Source organism: Botrytis byssoidea (assembly GCF_014898295.1).
Source record: "Botrytis byssoidea strain MUCL 94 chromosome Unknown BBYS_028, whole genome shotgun sequence".
In the NCBI taxonomy this organism is placed as follows: domain Eukaryota; kingdom Fungi; phylum Ascomycota; class Leotiomycetes; order Helotiales; family Sclerotiniaceae; genus Botrytis; species Botrytis byssoidea.
In genome coordinates, this window is record NW_024065869.1 from 128,232 (window position 1) to 150,983 (window position 22,752).

General features: G+C 39.6%; 4 protein-coding genes across 4 annotated transcripts; 3 read left to right on the forward strand and 1 right to left on the reverse strand.

Annotated features, from left to right (window-relative positions):
* Window positions 1–169: 169 nt before the first annotated feature.
* Window positions 170–1,942, forward strand: EAE97_010474 (uncharacterized protein; the record flags this gene model as incomplete). Its single annotated transcript, XM_038880989.1, has 1 exon — window positions 170–1,942. One exon carries the CDS (start codon window positions 170–172, stop codon window positions 1,940–1,942), a length of 1,773 nt encoding a protein of 590 aa, XP_038728107.1.
* Window positions 1,943–10,180: 8,238 nt separating this feature from the next.
* Window positions 10,181–12,142, forward strand: EAE97_010475 (uncharacterized protein; the record flags this gene model as incomplete). The annotated part of the gene is made up of 4 exons (XM_038880990.1): window positions 10,181–10,226; window positions 10,280–10,433; window positions 10,484–10,907; window positions 10,961–12,142. The coding sequence occupies 4 exons, from the start codon at window positions 10,181–10,183 to the stop codon at window positions 12,140–12,142; spliced, it is 1,806 nt and encodes a 601-aa protein (XP_038728108.1).
* A 5,602-nt stretch (window positions 12,143–17,744) lies between these two features.
* EAE97_010476 (uncharacterized protein) lies at window positions 17,745–18,539 on the forward strand (the record flags this gene model as incomplete). Its single annotated transcript, XM_038880991.1, has 1 exon — window positions 17,745–18,539. One exon carries the CDS (start codon window positions 17,745–17,747, stop codon window positions 18,537–18,539), a length of 795 nt encoding a protein of 264 aa, XP_038728109.1.
* A 2,202-nt stretch (window positions 18,540–20,741) lies between these two features.
* Window positions 20,742–20,951, reverse strand: EAE97_010477 (uncharacterized protein; the record flags this gene model as incomplete). Its single annotated transcript, XM_038880992.1, has 1 exon — window positions 20,742–20,951. One exon carries the CDS (start codon window positions 20,949–20,951, stop codon window positions 20,742–20,744), a length of 210 nt encoding a protein of 69 aa, XP_038728110.1.
* Window positions 20,952–22,752: the final 1,801 nt, after the last annotated feature.

Sequence of the window (22,752 nt, forward strand, 5' to 3'; positions counted from 1 at the left end):
ACAAATATTGTCGGCCCAATCTTATAAAGCTCTGCCAGCTCAACCCCCTTTTAATGCCGTTTGCGGCCGCCAACTTAGCATCGATTCAGATTCCTTTCGCCTCCGTATCTTCACGCTTCTTTCAAAATCACTAGCAGCTGTTCCTTTAAGCTAATTATGCATGTCCAAGATGTGGAGCCGGCTTTCAGGAGATCAAATTCGTATCCTTGACATTCTTTCTCACGGCGGCACTGACTATACATTACCCATCTGCTGCGAAATCACCGTTGTGGCTCTTTCGAACAAGCCGCAATACGAGGCCGTATCCTACTGCTGGGGCGAATCAAATGAAACAGTAGATATCGAAGTGGCCGGCAACCCTCGATCTATTACTACCAACTTGCAAGCTGCTCTCCGCCATCTCCGGCTACCAGATAGGAAGCGGTCGGTGTGGATTGACCAGCTCTGTGTCAACCAAGATGACAACGAGGAAAGACTATCACAGGTCCACTTGATGTATAATGTTTACTCGCAGTGTAATCGCTGTCTAGCCTGGTTGGGGGAGATTGACCCGGAATTCTCGGTGGCAGATGCCAAGGCTGCTCTGGACCTGATTCTTTTTCTCTCAGATAAGAACGAAAAAGCGCCCATCCCAACTTCCATCTCGTCTGCAGACACTCCCACGTTAAAAGGATATCTCCGGGCCTTGGCATCCGCTGGCGTCGCTAAGAACCCATGGTGGAAACGCATATGGACGGTACAGGAGGCCATCCTCCCGAGCGAGATAATATTCCACTGGGGTCCTCTGCAGATCCCGTGGGGCTGTGTTGTTGATGCTCTTTATTTCCTCCACATGTACAAGTTGTTGCTGCTACGGCCACTGCTCTATCAACACAGCATATTTGAGACCTGGCCACTTTTAGACTATACAAAAGTCCAGTATGCCGTCATGATCTGGATCCAGAATGCACATGTATGGAGAGATTCTGCGTTCGATGCTGCCATCCAATGGCGGGGCCGCCAAGCAACTGTGCCACATGACAAATTATTTGGCCTCCGCGGACTGTGGCATCCCAATGTCGAGATGCCCAACACTGACAAATGCAGCTACGACACGAGCGTAGCAGAACTATACACTGCCTTTACTATTGACATAATCCTCGACGAGAACAGCCTAGCACTGCTAGAACTTGACCCACGTGTCGAGCGGGGCAAGCGGACTAGTAATATACCGAACTGGGCGACCGATATGAATGACTCTGTGGAGTATGGCGTCGACTCGTATTATCGGCGTTGGGGCGATAAACAGATCTATAATGCCTGTGAAGAAAACCGTTTAGACAAGCAAGCCCTCATACATGCAACAGCGGACCCAAACCACCCTTTTAATGTGCTAGGCTTGACGGGCATCATGATAGACACCATGGATGTCTTGGCCCCCGTCAGGCTAACTAATGGATACTTCGAAACTATATCCGATGTGGTTATCTCTCAGATGCTTCGGGATTGGATGGATCTCGTACGCAGCCGTGACCGACCGGGTAACTTCAGCGACGAGGCTTTCCACAGGCTCGTCATCGGCGATGCCATGCGAGATGATCAACAGGGGTTCAGAAGACGGCCCAACGCGGATGACTTGCGTCAGGTGGCCGACTTTGTTCGGGATGGAACCAGAGATGACCAATGGCTAGACGAGAAAATTATGCGCGCGCAGGTGCAAAACCAGAAGTTTTTTGTGACAAAAGGTGGCATGATGGGACTGGGTCATCTGGATACTGAGCCTGGGGATGAGGTACGGGTATTTGACGGTGGCAATTTTCCGTTCCTCGTCAAAAGACAGGAACGAGAAAATGTGTACGACTACGACTTTGTGGGTTGCTGTTACGTTCAGGGCATTATTTTCGGAGAAGCCTACTTTGGTGAAACCCAAATACCTCCCAAGCGTACACTTCGAATACATTAAGGAAAATCTGAAAATAATACGTACCTCATCTGTTCTTCGCTCTCTATTTCGTACAACTATGCGATTTAAAGAGCGAGAATCCTATTTTATTACTCATTTATCTGTCAGAGGCAGACTACTACATAGGCCTCACCCGTCATCATTAACCTGTTTTTTTCTTCTCTAGTGACTGCGGGGACAAGACAGCCGATGGTTTGTTCCTCCACCAACGTACTGACCAGTCAGCCATCAAATCCCAGGAACAATACCATGGTGATAGTACTCTGCCCTGCCAATATCTTAACTTCGCTACATAACCTACATCACCTCAAACAGAAAATGCCAGATCACAAACTATTCACTATCTACTCTCGAACAATTGTTCGAATTTCAGTCAACGATTAAGTTCATAGGAAAGAAGTTTGCCAGCTAACTTTACAAATTCTGATATCCCTGCAAGGGAACACATCCAAAACAAACGCGGATCGTTTAGATCTTCCTTAATACTACTCAGAAAGCACATATAATACAGTGTATTTGTTATCGTTATAAGAATACACTAACGTAATTTATCAGCATATGAGCCATATCAGCATGTGGGCCACTTCGAAAATATACTAAAATCAAGGTTTTTTTAATATTTATATTAAAATAATTAGTCATTATTTTTAAAAGAAAAAATCATAAAAAAATTATAATAAAAATGTAATATTTATAATATTTAGGTTTTTTTTTAATAATTTATTTTAGTTCAAAATTGTCACACTTTGTGTTACAAAATCTCTTTTTTTTTGATAACTTTAATACAAATTGGAATTTTGAAAAAGAAATTAAATTTTTGAAATATTTGAAAAATCAGGTTTTATATAATAGATTTTTAAAGAATACTATTGGCTGATAAAGAAAGTGCACGATTATATATAGACGAATTTTGTATATAAAATGAAGTGGCTCATATGCTGATATGACTTATATGCTGATAAACTACGTTATATCTAAGAAGGTTAGTAGATATGCCGATGTTTCAGATATAACTGCTTCCTCCATGTATTCGTGTATTACTATGAATCAGTATACTACCTACTTTTACGTTAATAAAAGCAAATTTATTTACTTTCACGATACTGATATTGACCTACATCTATCATTGTACTACCTAGATTCTAGTCTATCTTATTATATTCTAGCTTTCAATTATAAGATTAAGCTTCTAGTCATAGATTTACTTTCGAACCCTAGATTCTAGCTTTATATTATTGATTGAATTTCAGATATTAAATCTTTCCAGTTCCAAATATCATAGATTCTAGCTTCAAATAATACACATTTTAAGTTCGAAGTATAGCTTCTTGTCTTTATAAAATCCAAGATCACAAGAGTAAATCTAGACTAGTTGTAGTAAGATGAGTAATATGAGAGTCATGAAAAGAAATAGATATCTCAGCGTACTTTATTCTTCATAATAAGAGTTGTGGCCCCGGCTTATCGCACACCACCCTATTTCGTGATAAAATCCCTGCAAAAATGTTGTTTTCCTATATAAATTAATTTTTTTTTTAATTCTTTAATAAATCAAAGATATAATTTGAAAATTGATTATATAAATATTAGTTATTATTAATTTCCTAAAAAATGAGTAAATAATTTTTAATAATTTTTTGAATAAAGTTATAAGCATTTAAAATTAGAAATTTTCAAAATCTTTAATATATAATACTTTTTCTATACAAAAAAAGCACTTTTTCTTAATTTTTTAGAAATTCTAATTTTAAAAACCTATAACTTTCTATAAAAAATTATCAAAAATATTTTATTTATTTTTTTGAATCATTTTATTGATTTTCTATTATTTGTATTAATTTCAATAATTCAATCTATTTATATATCAAAATAATATATAATTAAAAAGTTGAAAAAATGAGGGTTTTTGGTGTGTTTTCGCTAAGTGTGCGATAAACCAGGGCCATAACTCTTACCATTTTCTCATTTCTCAAAATCCACGCAAAAATTCAATCAATATCTACAACCTATATACGCCAAAATATACACATTCACATACATACATACATACATACATACATACATATATGGTTATTTATTTCTAAACCCGAATGACATAAATGACATGAACGGAGCTACAACCCAGGTCAGACCAAAGATTTCTATCCCTTTGATGCGAGGCGTAGCTCTCTTCATAGAATATTATTCTAACTATTACTAGTATAGATAGACTAGATAGTATATATCGATATACATATATATTAGCATTCATACACACATATATCATATATACAAACACATACACTACAAGCCCCCATGAATCCATGAAAACCCCCCAACTTCAAGCTAGCCCCAGCCGCGAAACTCATCAATGCATTAGTCGAACTAATTTATCAACCTATCTATTAATCCCCTCCCCCCCGATCAATATAACCTATCAATCAATCGATTCATCCAATAATCAAGCTATCCTCCGATTACCTCTCCTCTCTAACCGAATCAACCTAGCCGAACCAAGATTCATCATAACTCATCATAACCCACTCAATCACCTACTTACCTCCTCACCTACTTACTTCCTCCCCCACTCACTCAACTCACTCAACTCATCCATATCATAGCCCCCCAAATTCTCTTTCTCGATTTCGATCGCTTATTCTGATCTTCATTCCCATTTCCATCCCTATTCCCATCATCCCCAGCTAATCTAAGAGCAAAATCTAGGAACCTACATTAAGCTAATCCAGCCCCTAACCCAACCCCCAGCACATCACCTACTCGCCCTCATCCTCAATAACGATACCGCAGTCTCCACTCCCCTTCCTTCCCCCTCTCTTTCACCCTTTTCTTTCTCTTCTCCTTCTTCACCCTCCCCCCTCGTTTTCCCCTTCCCCCTGAAAAACTCGTTAATCCAAATATTCCACTTACATTTATAAACTCATCGATTCTCCTCAAACCTCTTCTTCCATTCCTTATCCTGATCCTCCGATCTCTCCTTCCCAATCCCATACCCCTCCCATCCCCATCCATCCATAATAAATCCATGATAAACTCACAACTAAACTCGCAACTCCTCCACACACATAATATGATATATCCAACCATCCAATAACAAAACAGCAAAGAAAAATAGACCATCAACTGAGAAAGCGCTACACTATGGATTTAGGAGTGATATAGATATAGATGTAGAAGGAGAGAAGAATGAGAATAAAAAGGAGGGCAAATATTAAAGGAGAATAAGAATAGGGAGGATCAAAAGGATAAAAAGGGGAGGATGAGAAAGAGAAGAAAAATAAGAAGAAGAAGAAAGAGATAAGAAAAATCGACATCAAAAAATAAAAATAAACCATACCTAATCACCATAATCAACCATAATAAAGATATCCCATCTCATCTCGGCATTGAGAAATTTATCTTTCAATACCTACCTATATATCAATCAATACAAGCTGAGATTTGCACATTGATTTTGGGAGTGGTAGATGGGGTTTAAGTCTGTTTGTTTGTTTGTTTGTTTGTTTGTTTGGAGCTCGAGTTCTTGGATATATTATATCATATTATATATATGATGCAAACAGTTACTCATATACTAACCAACTAACTTACAATTGTATTCATTTGCACATTTACTATTTATCAGCACTCGCATCCATTTTCCATTCCATTCCATTTATCAACATTCAAAAACTCAAGAACCCCCCTCTACAAATAACAACAACAACAACACCAACCATCAAAATACAAACCTTCTTCTTACTTAGAATCATCCATCACATTCTACAAGAGAACAAGTAGAAGAAGTACCTCTATAATGTTCATCTTTGGAATGGATTGCTATCTTGTTATTTATACCTAGATATCTACTAGCTAGCTACGTAGCCAGATATATAGAGAGGTAAGTAGTAAGATACCTATTGCGAACTTTCCTGCACTGTCATGTCAATATTGGGATTTATATCGAAATCAAATCAATCATGTGGATAGAAATATACAAATATGTAAATAAATACATGAATCGATGAATCAACCAACAAACAAATCAATATCACATCATCCATTTCCAAAGTGTTCATCAATGCAGTGACTCGCAACTGGAGAATATTCACAACTCGAAGATATATGCGTAACTCAGTAGAGAGCTAAATAATGTATATAGTATACCAACTCGAGAAGGATATCAATTTCTTTATATAAAATTCGATCGAAACCGGTGGATAAGGATACGATTATACATTTTGATTGATGAATCTTAAGTACCTGTTATTGTAGCATTTGATATATCAATACTCTCCGCTTGTTTACAGCATGGTATTGCAAAGAAAGATGTACGAATCTAATCTAGAAACTGATTCTCCAAAAGTATTACTCTGACAATAGATCGGTGAAGATAAACCAACATGATGAAATTTTTAGGTAGGTAGGTATTCAAATCAATATACTCTTCCAAAGCTAAGTCTGATCGCACCGATACGTACACTTCTCATCTTGCAATTCAGTATTTGTAATACAGGCATTGAAATCAAATTATTTGTTCCCACGTAACGATTCGTGATACATATATTGAGCTTGGTGTCTAGAAAGTAAGTACCGAAGTCTGTGCTTGCAGACGGTATGTTTTACATGCGAGAAATTGTTGGAAAGAGAGGCTTACTAAAATGATGTGATCAGGAACGTGTAGAGTTTGGATATTAACATTCTAGAATTGAAGATCTTCATTAACCTTAACAATGGCGAGAATCCATCTTGGAATCTGGGATGCGGGAGAATGTATATGAAGGTGTGGAAGAAATCGAATCCATCACGATTTACTCAACTCAACCCACAATTGAAAGAAAAGGAAAACGGAATATTTCCTCGCCGTGATATTCAAACATGGTTTGATTGGAAAAGGTGGGTAGGTGGGTAGGTATACTGCTTTACATCTTTGAATCTTCATAGATGCGATTGGAGTCGAGAAGACCAATAACCCATGTAAATATAAATGAAACACACGTGATGATTTCCACGTGTTTGAAGAGAGAAGTTTGCATTGCATGAATGAATGAAGGTCAAGACTCTTTGTTTCACGGGACGATTATCCGTTCCACTTGAGAGGATGACGAGGATCGAATTGAAGATGTTGTCGGTTGATGATATGGAAGATAGATGTATTTTCACACTTGTGAAAATTATGCGTGTGCAGTGAGTCGTACTTCATTGACGCAATACATACTGACTGATACTGTGATGGATTGAATTTAAATCATGATCTTCGTATTCTGTGGACTTTCCCAATCCTAGTAAGGTAATGCGAGGGAGTGGATGATTAATTGATTAATTGACAGAGGTAGATGGCTATATATATCATCTCGTATCAACTCGTATCGTATCGTAGTGTAGTGTAGTGTAGTGTAGTGTAGGTAGTTGAGAATGATTGATATATGGAAGAAAGGCTGTGTAGGTAGGTGACGGGTATATAGTTGAAGTTGGGTCTAGAAAATGCAAACTTCCTCTCCACATAAGGAGGCTCATCGTAATATCACATCGGTTGGTAAGCTCTTGGGATTTCTAAGAATAGGATCCGATCCCACATGGTCCATACTTTTTGTGTGGACGAGGTACTTCCGAGCCCCTTTGCGGTGTTGTTTCATGGGATGTTATGTGCGAAGTATCTTAATGAGATTTGATATTGAGATTTGATATTGAGATTCGAGGTGTAGAAATTTGTAAGTACGGAGTGTTGCCGTTGGAAGGAAAGAAATAATCGTGTGTGTATTATGTGTGTGTATTATGTGTGTGTATTATGTGTGTGTATTATATGTGTATTATGTAAGTAGGTAAGTGCAGCAGAGATAGTTAGTAGTAGTCTCGATAAAAGAGTAGTGTGGTGAGAGATTGCGTTGCGATTGCTGATCATGTTTTATCATGATAGACATAGCTGCGTACTAGGTAGGGAGCTATGATTTTATCATTTCATCACCAGCTCGCACGATTGTAAGGGCACTCGCTATGTGACTCCATTCTCACGTATCCTTCGTATGTGTATAGCGATATGGGACGAGACAGACGAGACAGACGAGACAGACGAGACAGACGAGACAGATACCAAAGAGAGAGAGCATGGGCACGAGCGAGGCAAGGCCCAGGCTGTGTTTGGCGCTGTAGGATTACGAAGTAATTACCGTGTTGGGTAATTCACCTGTAACTCACCATTCACCTGTCTGTCCCATTGTTTGTAACACTACACAGTACTGTCTGTACTATGTCAGTTGTGATGAGTCCTTTTCCTCATACATATCGATGCTACTTTGTATAACTATATCCTCTATCGTTCTCGGTATATCATTTACCCATGATGGAACCCTAGGGTTGTAGCTCCAGATGAAAAGAGATAGACTTTATTTTGTTGATGATGAATTAACCAAGTTAGTAAAGTAGCTAGATAGATAGATAGATAGTTAGTTAGATGATTCGTACATCGCTGGTGAATGATTAATCAATTTCAGAGACATTTCGCATGATGAAGTTTCTTCTTTGGCTGGATGAAACGGTTAACGGACAATCTTGGGTAGGTGGGTGGGTGACCTTTGGACCTTTTGAGCATTTGATTGAGATGATGGGGATGACTAATACGAATACCGGTACTGGCTGGTACCTGTATATTAAAATGAGTCTTTCTTGGCAAAATCTCCAAAGATTAAAAAAAAAGTCGTCAGTCAGTCAGTCAGTCAGCTTTTCTGTAACATCATCCGTTTACCGTTCACCTAGCTGTCCACCGTCCCAGGGTCCAAAGCACATCGAGCGGAGTTAATGGTAATACTTCCGGATGAGAAGGCTGATTTGAAGTTTTCCTTTCTCCCGTTGGACTTTTACATTTGATCGAAATATCCGATGGAGGATGAAAGACATTAATTTGGTGAATGGATAATCAGAAGAACATAGCCTTTTCCTTTGGTGGTGGTGTGTATATGTTATATAGATATTGTGGGTAAAATAAGGTCCAGCTACCCAACTTTCTCCCAAGATACTTTTGATCATGACTAGGTAGGTATGGTATGGTATGGAAGGATGATATGATATGATATGATATGATATGGATGATGGATGTTTTGGATGAGAGATGTTATGTTATGGATAATATGGTATGGTATGGTATGGTATGGTATGGTATGGTATCGAATGGCGATATTGCACACCTGCACAGCCTCTTTTACTACTTAATATTATTAACCGTTATATTATTATTTCCCTACAACTTCCCTACAACTTCCATCTGACCAAGCTGTGACCCTCTTCCTCACACACACACAGTACCGACTTTTACCAGGTATTATCATAATATCATCGTCTCTCTTTCTTTCTCTTCTGACTTCTCTCCCTAACAAGTTCATTGGTGCATCCATCACATCACAAACCACCAACAGTCCTCCAACAACCCCCTCCCCCCCCAACCTTCTACGCCTTTTCTTACTTCATACTTACTATTTACAACGCCGCCGCAGTTCAAGGATCCGCACTTGCTGCACTGCACTGCACTGCACACTATCTTTGCCCTTGAAACTTTATATTCCCTGTCTTTTAAACCTTTTCGTTTCTTACTTCCCTCCCTCACTCATTCACTCTCTCTTGTTCACCTTGCCATTTCCTACTTTCCTATTTCCACTCTTCCTCGAATCCTTCTTCCCTCCCCCTGGTGCCCTAGACCATTTTCGACTCTTTCAAAACTTCAACTTCATGCACTGGTCTGCTACCTAGATTTCCGCTTTCTCTTTAGGCAAATCCAACTATACACAAATTGTCGCAACTTCGCACATCCATCCATCCATCCATCAACCTTCAACCTTGGTCAAGAAAAAGCGATTCGATTGATTTTGATACCCATTGGAGCGAGCGATACAGTCACCATTAAGATTTAGAACAAATCAATTCCCTTTCATTAAGATACCCGCCCTTGTACACGCCGGTCTACAAAATTGGCCGATAGATTTACCTGTTGTTGGATCCTGTCAACCACAGTCGCCATTTCCTTACTTTCTATCCGCTGTGATTCATCACCGAATTTACATACCCTCTCCCATTAGCAAGACGACTACATATTTACGCACCTTTCCAATCATCAGGACGACTACACATTACAAGAACTGAGAAGGAAAGAGATACATGAGGATTATTGGAGAAATTTAGAATTCGACGGGACGTAAAAACAAAACCTACGCTGGCGACGACGGTGCTCGAGTTGTCGAGCTGTGCCACAGTCGATCGACAACAACCGCAGTGATGTTCATCAACACAACATGCAACGTGACGCTGGATGATATGCGAAGTATGAATTCCCTTTACCAAATAATGAGGAAAAAACACTGATGATGATGGTAGTTGGGAGGTCGGAAGAAGTGTTGGTAGGAAACCTCACATTCCATGAATTGGGTATAGTTATTTCCGCGGCGACGGCCCTGATCGCCATCCTTCTCTCACTGTATCTCATGTGGATGCATGCACTGCATTATACAAAGCCCTATGAGCAACGACAGTATGTGTTTTCAGCCATGCACTCTATGCATATATACTAACCGTCGGTAGCATCATCCGCATCCTTTTCATGGTTCCGATTTATTCGGTGGCGTCCTTCCTTAGTTTTTGGCAATATTGGCATGAGATATATTATAGTGTGATATCAGAGTGCTACGAAGCATTCGCCATCGCCTCTTTCTTTGCCCTTCTATGTCATTATATTGCTCCAGATCTTCACAATCAAAAGATTTACTTTCGAACCGCAGTTCCGAAGCCATGGGTTTGGCCGGTAACTTGGATGTGGAAGTGTTGTGGTCGTGATAAGGGTCCTTGGAGAACACCAAGAAGTGGTTTGACATGGTTCAACATTGTATGGGCTGGTGTCTATCAATACTGTTTTATTAGAGTGACCATGACCATTTTAGCTGTGGTCACTGAATACTTTGGCAAATATTGTGATTCTTCGGACTCTCCAGTATTTGCTCATATTTGGGTAATGTCCAATTTCTTTACTGTGAAAATCCCGCTAACTTTTCGATTTTCTAGATTCTAGTCATTGAAGGTGCCGCAGTAACAATTGCGATGTTTTGTTTGATTCAATTCTACATTCAACTCCGTACTGATCTTGCTCCACATAAACCTTTCCTTAAAGTTGTTGCCATTAAAGCAGTCATCTTTCTATCCTTCTGGCAAAGCTTTGCCATTAGTATTCTAATGTCGTCTACCATTGGTATTGTTACGCCAACCAAATATTTAGCGTATCCCGATCTGAAGATTGGTATCCCCAACATGTTACTCTGTATCGAAATGGCCATCTTCTCGGTTTTGCATTTGTTTGCATTCCCTTGGAGGCCGTATGCTTCAGATGCGGCACCGGTTAAATACCCAAGTTCACCCGATGGTGGTTTAGAGCCGATTGGTCCTAAGCAAGGTGGTCCTCTCGGAATTATGGCTTTCGCTGACGCTATGAACCCATGGGATCTCGTCAAGGCATTTGCTCGAAGTATGCGTTGGTTGTTCGTAGGTGTCAAGCATCGAGAGACCGATCCTTCCTACAAGCCGGCCTCGTACAATAATGATAACGACATGTCTCTTCAATCTACACACTCAGAACCAGATACATCATACAAGGGACGGGATGATGGTTTGCCGATTGCCAACGAGTATAGACAGAATACCTTCGGTAGTAACAAGGGAGCTATGGAAGGTGAGGAAGGAGTTGGTCTTATTGATCACGCACAACCTAACCCGACAAACCTAAACCATTCAGGCTATATTCCAGCAGCTCAACGTTATAACTCGGAAGGATTAGATATCACCGCGAATGGTGCGCGATACAACAACCCGGATCGCCTGATGACGAACAATCCGAGTCCCGGCTCAATACGGAGGCAGGAGAATCCTATTGGAATTGCAGTAACAGGAGAACCAGAACCATACTTGACTCAAGTAGCACAAACACCATATGTTACGCGACCGGTATCACCATACAGTGTACGACAATTATCAGAACCAGAAAGGTTTCTCGAGCAAAAACGAGCTCAGCGAGCGGCAGAAAAGGCTGCACGAGATCGCGCTGATCAAGAAGCACGTGAACGAAGTGCAGCGCCATCAGAACAATGGGCCAACTCAAGAAGACCTATACACCCAAATGAGCCACCGAGCCATGTTCATAACGCATTATGGGGATCACAAACGCAAGCACCCCCGAACACGGATAGATATTGATAGGGAAAGATTCACGGCCTATTGTATAAAACTTTTTTTTTTTTTTTTTTTTTTTTTTTTTTTTTTTTATACAAACATACTCGATATGCGTCTCATCAAAAATTGGGAAGCTTCAATGGATGCTTACTGCATGTAACATTGGGAACGGGGGTAAACTTTCATGGAAAGGCGTTGGACGGTGTTTTTTGATGAGGGGAAATTATGATTTGATGCGCTTGCGCCAATATACATTCGTGCGGCATCTGCCTGACTTTTTTTTTGAGGGGATAGGGTAGAATTTTGGCTCCTGAGCTGGTTGTGTTTGGTGGCTGTATAATCAGCGCCAACGCAAAGTTCATTTGTTATACGTTCATTTGTGAATAGGAACAAATCCAAAGGCTCAGGGGCAATTGGAATATGGTAATTATTGAGCTGGATTCATGTGGAATACCAGGTTAAGGCGTTTTCGAGATTGAAAATGTTAGTTGGAATTCATAGCAATTCGTAACATGACAATTCGCGGGGTGGGAAACAAACATGGAGGGAGGGAATTGGAAAGTTTGTGTGAGAGTTAAATAGTAAACTGTTTGAGGAGCTTTATAAATGGTGCAATTTTTAGTGCTTGAATTGTGAGGACTTGGTAGGAAAGTGATGTGTGTGTGAGGTGAGGTATTGTTCTGAATGATGTTGACTCTTGGTGTATGGCGTGAGAGATAGTGGTGGTATATACCATTGTACTATGAATGTTTTGGGAATGAATGATATGATAGGAAGGAGAAATTGAAATACTCTTTTAGGTGGATAATAAGTATCTAAGCATACCTATGTGGATATATCATTATATTATAAGGTTATAATGAGAGTGTAGTATTTATGTATATGTATAAATATATATGATTATTTAGGTAGATAGGTAGGTAGGTAGGTGGGTAGATTGTAGATGTAGATGGGAAAATAAGAAAATAAGCGAGGGGTTGATTGGTATAGGTATAGAAGGATGGAGATGGGAGATGGGAGATGAGAATATCACTCTTGCCTTACTTACCTACTTTCGTTTCCTCTTATCAATCTCCTTTAAAGAAGCCTGGAGTTTGGAGTTGTAATCACAAGGTATTATTAGTAGTGTAGTATGATATCTAGAAACTAGAAAGTGGGAATAAAACATATTTTTTTTTATCTAGAGTAGATATACGAAAGTATACTATACGGATATATTAGTTAATATGCTTATATATAGCTATATGAAAGAATACTATAATGGCCATCAGACTATCGAAATATAACTCTGTGTATCCAGATAATTCTCAATATATTATATCCTGTTATCTTTGATGCAATTATACAACCGCTTTATTGTAAGTCAGGGTCCGTTGAGATCGTCTTCTGTGTTGAATTAGATGAATTATTAGGATCTCGTATAGTGCTCGCTTCGTTTGCTTTATGGTGGTAATTATTGTATCTATCCAGAAGCTGCGCAGAGTTCTTGAATTCTGGATTTATGTTTTGCGAGTAGAGATTAGAAAAAAATGAAATAAAAGTACTTCTTTTGTATGTGTTTGTACTTGGTCGACTGCTAGATGATCTATTCATTAAGTTCCTTGGGTAAGATTTCAAGCTGTATTTGTTTCGTGCGACAGTCTAGAGTATCGTTGATATATGTGGAGTTTCGATTTTTGTTCGGAATACAGAGTAAATATTGGGGATATTCCATCTTGGCTTTGATGGTAGATGCAGGGTTTGATATGTAATTAGTGATATATAGGTATCTATATAATGAACGGAAGTGGGATAAAGAAGAACGAGAGATTGTAGTGCTGAGAGCAGTGAAAGATGTGGGTTTGAAACCTTGAACTATTCGAGAATGCTTGAATAGTTCTAGATAGTATCATATCCTGAACATTGTCGATAGACCGGAGAAATTCAACCCTTAGAACAGCTTTTTCTGCGAAGACGAATTCGGAATCAGAAATCTCTGGTTACAATAGGTGGCTGGTTTATGAGAAGCTTAATGTTAGATCCAAAAAAAAACTTACATGGCCGTGCTACAAGATTCTAGGCACTATGTACCAGAAATGAAATGTAGAAGTGTGGAAGTAAATGATAACATCGGAGCAGAGGTCAAATAAAAAGCTCTTTGGTATGCTGGGGTGAATTGCGATGAAGAGTATATCTAAGCATGAGGAATCATCCCCATGATATTGAAGTGCTAGAGATTGAGATATCCGAGAACTGTGTGATGCTAGTGGCTCATTCCGAAAATGGCATCGAGAAAAGTGATGGGATCAATTATACTAACTCATGAGAAGAAACAAAGAATTCCAATCCGAGTTTTTCTGTAAAGCAAACTTCATTCGGGAATACTGCGCTTGATTTGAATCGTCGTTTCATGATATGCGGATACTGAAATGATATCCAATACTGTAGAAGTACTCGATGGGCATGCGAGAATGCAAAAGAAATAGTGAATGTATCATTCATATCCAGAACAGCAGTATGTAAACTCACCGACGAGAGTCAATGGTACCTCTATCTTCTGAAGGAACAACCGTAGTCAACATCTCATCAATTCTTCTACCTGAAAGGTGCAAGTTATCGTGAAAGTTTCGAAAGATCATCTGTAGCCACAGTTCAGGTCCCAGAAGGGTTACGAATCTAGATTTGATATGCCGGAAGATTCCAAGACTGTTTGTCTGTCATGTATTTTTCAATCTCGTTTCCAACGTCAGTGTAGGCAATAGTATTTCCCGTATTCCGTATACGGGTTAGTTTAGTGGTATGTATCGAATTTTTTCGAAATACATATATATATAGTACAGAATTCAATACCACTGAAAATATTCAATATCATCTAGTTATTCAATACTGTTAGCAATATACTGAAATACTGGAATTCAATATAAAATATATATTTCTATTTGTATTAAATAATAAGTTTCCATTCCTTATTTCAAACTAAATGGGAATCCCTTATTTCTAGTCTAATTTGAATAGGAATATATATTTTATATTGAATTCTAATATTTCAATATATTGCTAGTATTCTTTAAATATATAAATATATATAAGAATAATATAATCTCCTTTATATATATACTAACTGCAATATTAATATACTAATATACGCCATAGTTTCACTATAGTATACTATTGCCTACACTGTCCAGCGTTCTCTTGATTACTACCGCAGTGATGTTATTCAGATTACTCTTCTCTTAGAGAAATAGAATGGGACTGCGTCTCTCGATATAAACCTCTGATTTTGGGCGTAAGAGAAAGCGTCGTGGCTGTAGATTACTCATGCGGTCCGGCCATCAGTGAATTTATGGACTGATGGACAGTGCAAATATAGATTTGTGAGTATTTTTTGATATATCGATTCGTTTATTTTAGCACTTAACACTATCATTAACTAGAAACAAGATAAGTCAAAATGTAAATTATGATGTCAAATAATCAAAGAATCAATTTACTAAAAATATCGAAAGTTAGGAAGTGTCCCGTCGATTCATGTACTCACTTGTGAGCTATATCCAAAACTTCATCAAGGGATATGCGAAATTTTCCGCGAGGGAATCGTAAATTATCTTCATATCCTCGCAAGTTCTTCAACTGAGCCATCTGCGTGATTGCCAGCGTCTATCTCTGCAAAAGGGTGCCTAGGTTCATGCTCGTACTGGGGATTAGAAAAGACATCAGTGTCTTCTCGAATGTAGGGAACATTGTTGCTAGAAACTACTTTGTTCTCTTCCAAGTATTTCCCTGTAGGTTGAAACGACGACGGGAATTTTATCATTGTCATTGAAATCTACAGATGAGATCGATGTAAAATCGAAATTGCAGATCTGAGATAGGGGGAAAAGGAAGGAAAGCAAACGCAACCTTTGTCTATACGTGAGGGGGTGTTGTCAAACACATATTTTTGTCACAGCAAGAACTCCAATCCACAAAATCGACTTAGAAAATCTATGTAACATATAATTCGAGATATGAATGTCGGTTACAATGTAAATAGGCGTCGTTCATCATGAGCCTAGTAGTAACCTTTTGCCATGTATGTAACTAGAATACTAGAAGACGACGCACATTTTGCAAAGAGGTGAAGGTAGTTCGACATTGACGATAATTAGGTATCCGAAGATCGCTGGCGGCCAGTACCGAGGCCGGTAACGGTAACGGTAACGGACAATTGCCTTATTAACCCATGAATGGATTTTGAGGTGAGATTTGAATGCTTTGTAAGGTATTTGAATGATTTTAACCCTGATTATCAGTATACGAAAACAACTTCACTTGAGATGTATTGAATATTTCAACTCTTAGAATTATTGTTCTACTTGCTAATGATTTACAGCTAGTTGAAAGAAATCCAAATCTCCATATTTTTATTCTAGGTTCAGCGGCTAAGCCAATCATTCCTACCGGCCTCGGGACAGTACCAGACGGGAAGGGGAGGGAAGAAGAAGTTTGCGACCCAATCTTTCTTCCTTTACGTATTTTCGAATTAGGTGATGATAATTTCGAATAGTGATAATCAATGAGTAAGTGATTGCCTCTTTGTAGAAAGAGTTTGTAGTTGTTTGAGTGAGAGGGTGAATGAATGGGATACATATCGTTAGGCACTAGACAAAAAACAATCACTCCCAAATACATTTTTCACGGGTCTTCGGAGACGATTTGTATGTGTAGTTGAGAGTTCATGATAAATTGTTTATTTTCATCTAAGTGTGAAGTATGAAGCCAACAACCATTGGAACTACCTAGAGCCTAGAACAGCGTGGAAAGGTGTCCAGCAATAACTCACCTCGCACTTGCATTTTGAAAACAGATCTTTCAAACCCTTACCACGATTATTGATTATAATAACACGATAACACAGCGAATCGCGGGTTCAATCAAATACTCAATCTTCCGGGACATATCCAACTACCAGAAGATCGCAACAACATCACGAAGGCCGATTGGTGAGTCAACCAACTGAGTGGTATATCGTTTTCTGGATCTTTTCGGCCACGACAATGTGCTTCACTGGAAGATTTTTTCTAGCTGAAACTATGATCATGAATGAGTATCAAAGCTATCGAAAGTGTGGAAAATTGGACCAAATAGTAGACCATCTAGCTGATGCCTAATTTTCACTGAAAAATGAGCGATGGGCCGACCTACGATCCGGCCTTGAACAAGCAGGCATCAGACCCATATCTAATGTAAAGGTCAATATCAATTCGGATATGATATCTATTTGGGTGTTCGGGTGGTCGTTGACCAGGGCAACCGTACTTTTGATCGAAAATTGTGCTCACGTCCATCGACACCACTCAGACCGGTGAAAAGTGAAGAAATTTAATCGATAATGGAACTTTGTGACGTTATGTTGTGTTACTACCTACATTCTGGTGGAGCTGAGAGATTTTGTGGGATGTATAAAAGCACGACTCTATCCATCAATAACAACATCATCACAACAATCAACTCAAGATCACGACAACTATTCACTAGTTTAAACTTCTCAAGTTACAACCTTACAACCCGAACATAGCTATCAATATATAAGAGTCATCTCTCCTCATAAACAGTAATTACGGAATAAACGAATCTACAAAATATCTATTCAGATCCAACCAAAATGTCAAGTTCGAAGGAAGATATAACTAGGGCAACTATTGCAAGGCTTGAAGCGAACGAAAAAGTTCAATACTACAAGACACATTGCGAGAATGTCGAGAAGAACAAGGACCGGGCAGATGTTAAGAAATATTGGAATGCAAAAAAAACTTTTGACACCACAAAAGTCAAGGATGCGGTGAAGAAATTCATAAGCGCCCGAGGTGGAAAGGCTTCAAAGAAAGAGCTTGACAAGTTGAGGAATGAAAATAAAAATATTCCGGCCTTTGAGGAAGCAGAAAAAGTCATGAGTGACCTCGCCCATGAGGACCACGTGAAAACGCACCGCGAGGCAGAGGGAGCTAAGACGATGATGGAAGAGGTACCTGAAGTGGTGGAATACAACATGGCTGTTAAGAGCTTGAAAGATAATGAAGAGAAAAATAAGGCCAAAAAACTTCTCCCTCAACCTAAACCGCGTGAAAGGAAGCCTGATGAGAAACTTCGATTCAGCAAACATCCATGGGGGTGGGAAAAAGAAGAAGGGTATCTACCCATGAAGGCTCCTATGCCGAGTCCTGCGCCAACTGGTGATAGTTCTAAGACAACAAGAGGCCGGTCAAGAGACCGATCAAGAGACCGATCGGAACCCCAGACAAGTTCTAAGACTCCAGCATCTGCACCCGAGAAGCCCAAGATAAATAGTGGTAAAAATCGCAGAGTAAGTCCCCATACTGATAAGGAGCGTGACATAAATAAGACTGGCGTAAACGTAGTAAGAAGCAAGGCGGAGGCCAAGAAGTGGAAGTTACCATAGTTGGGAGACAGGGAGTCGAGACTGCGGGCTGGTCGCTGGGCGTTTCGGTGTTTTGCATTTTTCCCTATGCTTTAGTTTAGAATTCAACTCAAGGTATTCCAAAAACATTGTGCAATGTAATTTACAACCTTTGAAGCCTGGCACACATCTTCAGTGCATCGATTGTGGAATGTCAGCTTTTCCAATTTGTGATCATTTTATTCTCGTGATAACTCATGATAGTGAGAATTAAGGGCAGCAAATACACTCACTTCATACACCACACCCGTAATAAATCACATCTGTCACTTACACAAGTTTGAGATATTTTCAAACTCTTCTTCTCCAACAAAATATGAGAAACTCTTTGATTAGAAACGTAGCATTAGATAGGAATAAAAGAACGAATGCTCGTCGAAAGCGGCAGGCAGAATTAGCGTAATCAAACAAAGTAATTATGCTTGCTTTTCTTTCCTCCCTTCAATTCAGGATCATCTATGGAAATACCGTAAATGAAATGAAATGTAATGGATTGCCAAATCGATGATTCGATATGGATACCTAATGTATCCTCTGATGAGCCATCGTTATAGGAATTCTCCAATTCGATTAATCAAATATGTGCTTAATACTTTCCTGGTCCTACTACTCCGCGTGTCACACTTCACAACCTTTGTAGCAATGCGATAGACATTATCAAAGTCTTACTCAAGGACAAGTGGCATATTTCCCGAGAAGAGGAAAAGAAAATGCGAGAGTAGCGGAGACGACGCGAACCAAGCTAACAATCATCCGAGGACTGAGAGACTGTCTCAACTGCGACAGTAGCTAAGACATCGATGTAGTTCTGTGCCCACCTAGCCAGCCCTATGTAGAACGGATGCAGATTTTTAGTACGCTTGGAAATATTTTCATCCGCCGGCTCTTGTAACAATCATAAAATACTATGCTGTCGAAATCGACCTAAAATCCGTCGCCTTCTTTTAATTGTGAGGCGAGGCAACATTGTCATAAAAAGATCAAAAACTAACACTCAGCAAGTAATGTCCTTTTGCAAATTGACAGATATGGGATTGTTTGTAATTCCATATCCTTTGAGACTTTCCCATGCTCTAGCTTCGAAGTCATATGAACAGGATTCGATCGAGTTAAAACAACCCAATATACGACTTTTGTTGCAAGTCGTCAAGTATGGAATTCCTCGGATTCCCCATGTTTTACATTGGGATCTCCATCTTCTCCAGACTTTCCCCATAAGAAAGTCCGCGAATTGGATAGCGATGATGTTCTATGATTGTAGGATTATCCTATCTCTTTCAGTCCTGAGTCGAGAGCTTTGGAGCTACAAGGACGGACTACTTGCAACATCGAAAGAATGTCTGGGACGGTTTTTATGAGATATTTGTGGGGACTTCAGTATACTTCCTGTGAAAAACGGTTACCGTATTTCCAGATGGAGTGCAGAGTTGAGGGATCAACGTCTCAACTAGCCCCAACGTATTTCCGGTGAAACGAAACCCACTTAGGCTGATCAACTATTCTTCGAACAGGCGGCTGAGAGAAGTTCTAAATTCAATGGCATGACTGAAAGTTGTTAAAATGAAAGTATAATAACGAAAGGATTTTCAGATCTTCAGATTTGATTTGATGTGTCCGATCTTTTACATAGCTCCAACATTCATAGGCACTGGCCTACGTAACCTTTTACTCTTCAAGTACCGAAGGAAATGTGGAGATAAGAAATAGGAGGATCTTGAAAGTAAACCTGAACCCATAGAATCGAATTATGCTAAACCGCATGACAGATGGTTACTACACTATGTAGGTTTTGTGATGATTATCTGATGGACAATCGATATATGTTCCTCTTCGATCTCGCGAAGTGTGTAGTAATAAAGAAAATTGTATGAATATAGATCAGCCTTGCCTTATCAGTGTTGACGTTTTACTTCAAAATCATGCAGTGTCAATGTATATCAGATGCTACAATTGATTAGTACACTGTCGATATCTTCTTAGTCTTGGACTTTTAGGCATCATGAAAGATAGCGGACGATCCTCTGGTCTCGAGTGTTGTCATCTGTAGCCAGTATTGTCACAGATGTGAGCAATTACACACAATGGTTACACAAGATACTACTCAATATATAAAATCTTTCAGCCAATGTTGCCTGCAACAGTAGAATATGGAAACCATAGTTATTAGCTGGCCAATAATAGATATCACGTGACATGCCAAGCAGTTCTCCGCTCTTGGGCGAAAGCAATGGCATACGATTGGCGGGTTCGTATCTTGGTGATCTTGGATGCCAGAAGATCAATAGGAGAATTGATCTGAATACAGTCAGGTAGCCATGCCCTTCTCAATTTCATATAGTGCTTGGCATTTCTTGATACAAACTCGAGACGCGTATTGCCGTCGAGGCGATGCATGCTTGTAGAGTGACCTCGGATACGGAATGCGATATACAGTATGCGAAGCTTTTGTTCACAATGCCAAGGATTCCAATTGGAGGTAGGATGTGCTGGACGAGCCACTGGGCGCGAGGGAGTGGTTTGATAGAAAGGCTGCTTTACAACGCATAAAGATACTGGTTGCTGTCGACGGTGTGGGAATCTTGAAATGTATGTAAAAATGGCGTTTTTCGTTTGAGGTTTAAAAAGATGTGCCAATTGACTTGAGGCCTTCTTGGAACGAACTTGGTTGGGCTTTTTAGTGATAACGTCTTAAATAACGTCCACCAGTGGTCTTAAGATAACGATCTTCCGTAGAAGCGGCACGACGCTGTCAATATGACCATTTGATCATATCACCGTGCGGGGAAGCGTTAACCACAGAAGAGGATTGATCTTCAGTCGGATGCAGATTGTTGCAGCCAGTAATCTGTTCACTTCGTATAGATTGATATGAAAGTACTTTGTAAAGTACCTCAGCCTCGAGCTCAGCCTCCTCCCATTAATCGTTAACCTTATTCGACTGCGCTAGTGGGAATCATGTCGGTAGACGGATTTTGCTCACTTCCGGCGGTTCTTTTTCCCAAACGAGACGAGTTGCTAAAAGTGGACATCACCGCGTTTTCGTCAACGATGTGCGCGATTTGTTTCGATGGAGAATTTTATCTAATTGCCATGTGGAAGAGAACGGCATCCGATCAGTTTTGTGCTTGGTGGGGGCTCTTCAATCGCATGCACTGTCAAATGCAAGGATTCTGCTTGATGCCTTTTGGCTGTAACAGAAAAGTTTCTGTTGATGGATTAGGTTCAAAAGAATATATACGATTATATTTGGTATGCCCTGGTGCCCTTTGAATACCGAATTTTGAGCGGGGAAACGGTCAATTGGAATTTCCGATCACGTTTTTGGAGTTGTGGAAAATGATTCCATGATAGTTACCGGTAGTTTATCTGCTAGATAGATATGCACATCTACCATCTGATCCAATGATGAAATCATAATTGGAAACGGTATGACAGGTATAGAAATAGTAATCACGGTTGGAATTCAATAACCAGCAAAAGAGCAAACTAATCCAGCATCTGGAAAAAAAATTGATTAATCGTCTGTATCAACAGTTATGGATAGAGCCGTCGGGACCTCTAGGCACGTCTAGCTAACTACCTAGGTAGCTCCAACTAAGTTTTTCTTCGTGCTAGTGATCGTGATCGTGATGGTGATCGTGATGACGATGACGATGAATGTTGTGTAGCTAGGTGTACATATGTATGATTTGCAATTGACACATCGATAAGGTACAAATCACCTGCGTGCATTGCTCTGTTGGCGTTGTGTCAAATAAACTTTGGGAGTGTGCTCGCGTTGATGGGAGGAAACTGATACCATTGAACGGAAAGATTGAGTCTCTCGGTTCGCTGTTTGTCGAGACTGTATGGTCGGCTGTATGGTCAGTAGGAACACTATAGTCAGTAGATTGATAGACAACTTCACGACCTCATGAAGCTCGTCAGATCTAACTCTGTCCATACGAACGGAGACTTGATCGGAACGTGAACCGGTTATTACGGACTTTTTTGATTTTCCATGAAAATTCTTGAAGTATAGCCCCACTGTATACTTTGCGTAATTCACCGCGGTTGGATACTAAGATGTGTCAGCCCTGTAGGAATGACATTCATGCGTGGAACGAAGAGAAATTTGAATAAAAAATACCTCAATTTTCGCTCGGATATTAGGATATAAGGATATATTCCAGCATGGTTATGCAACTTAAACTTG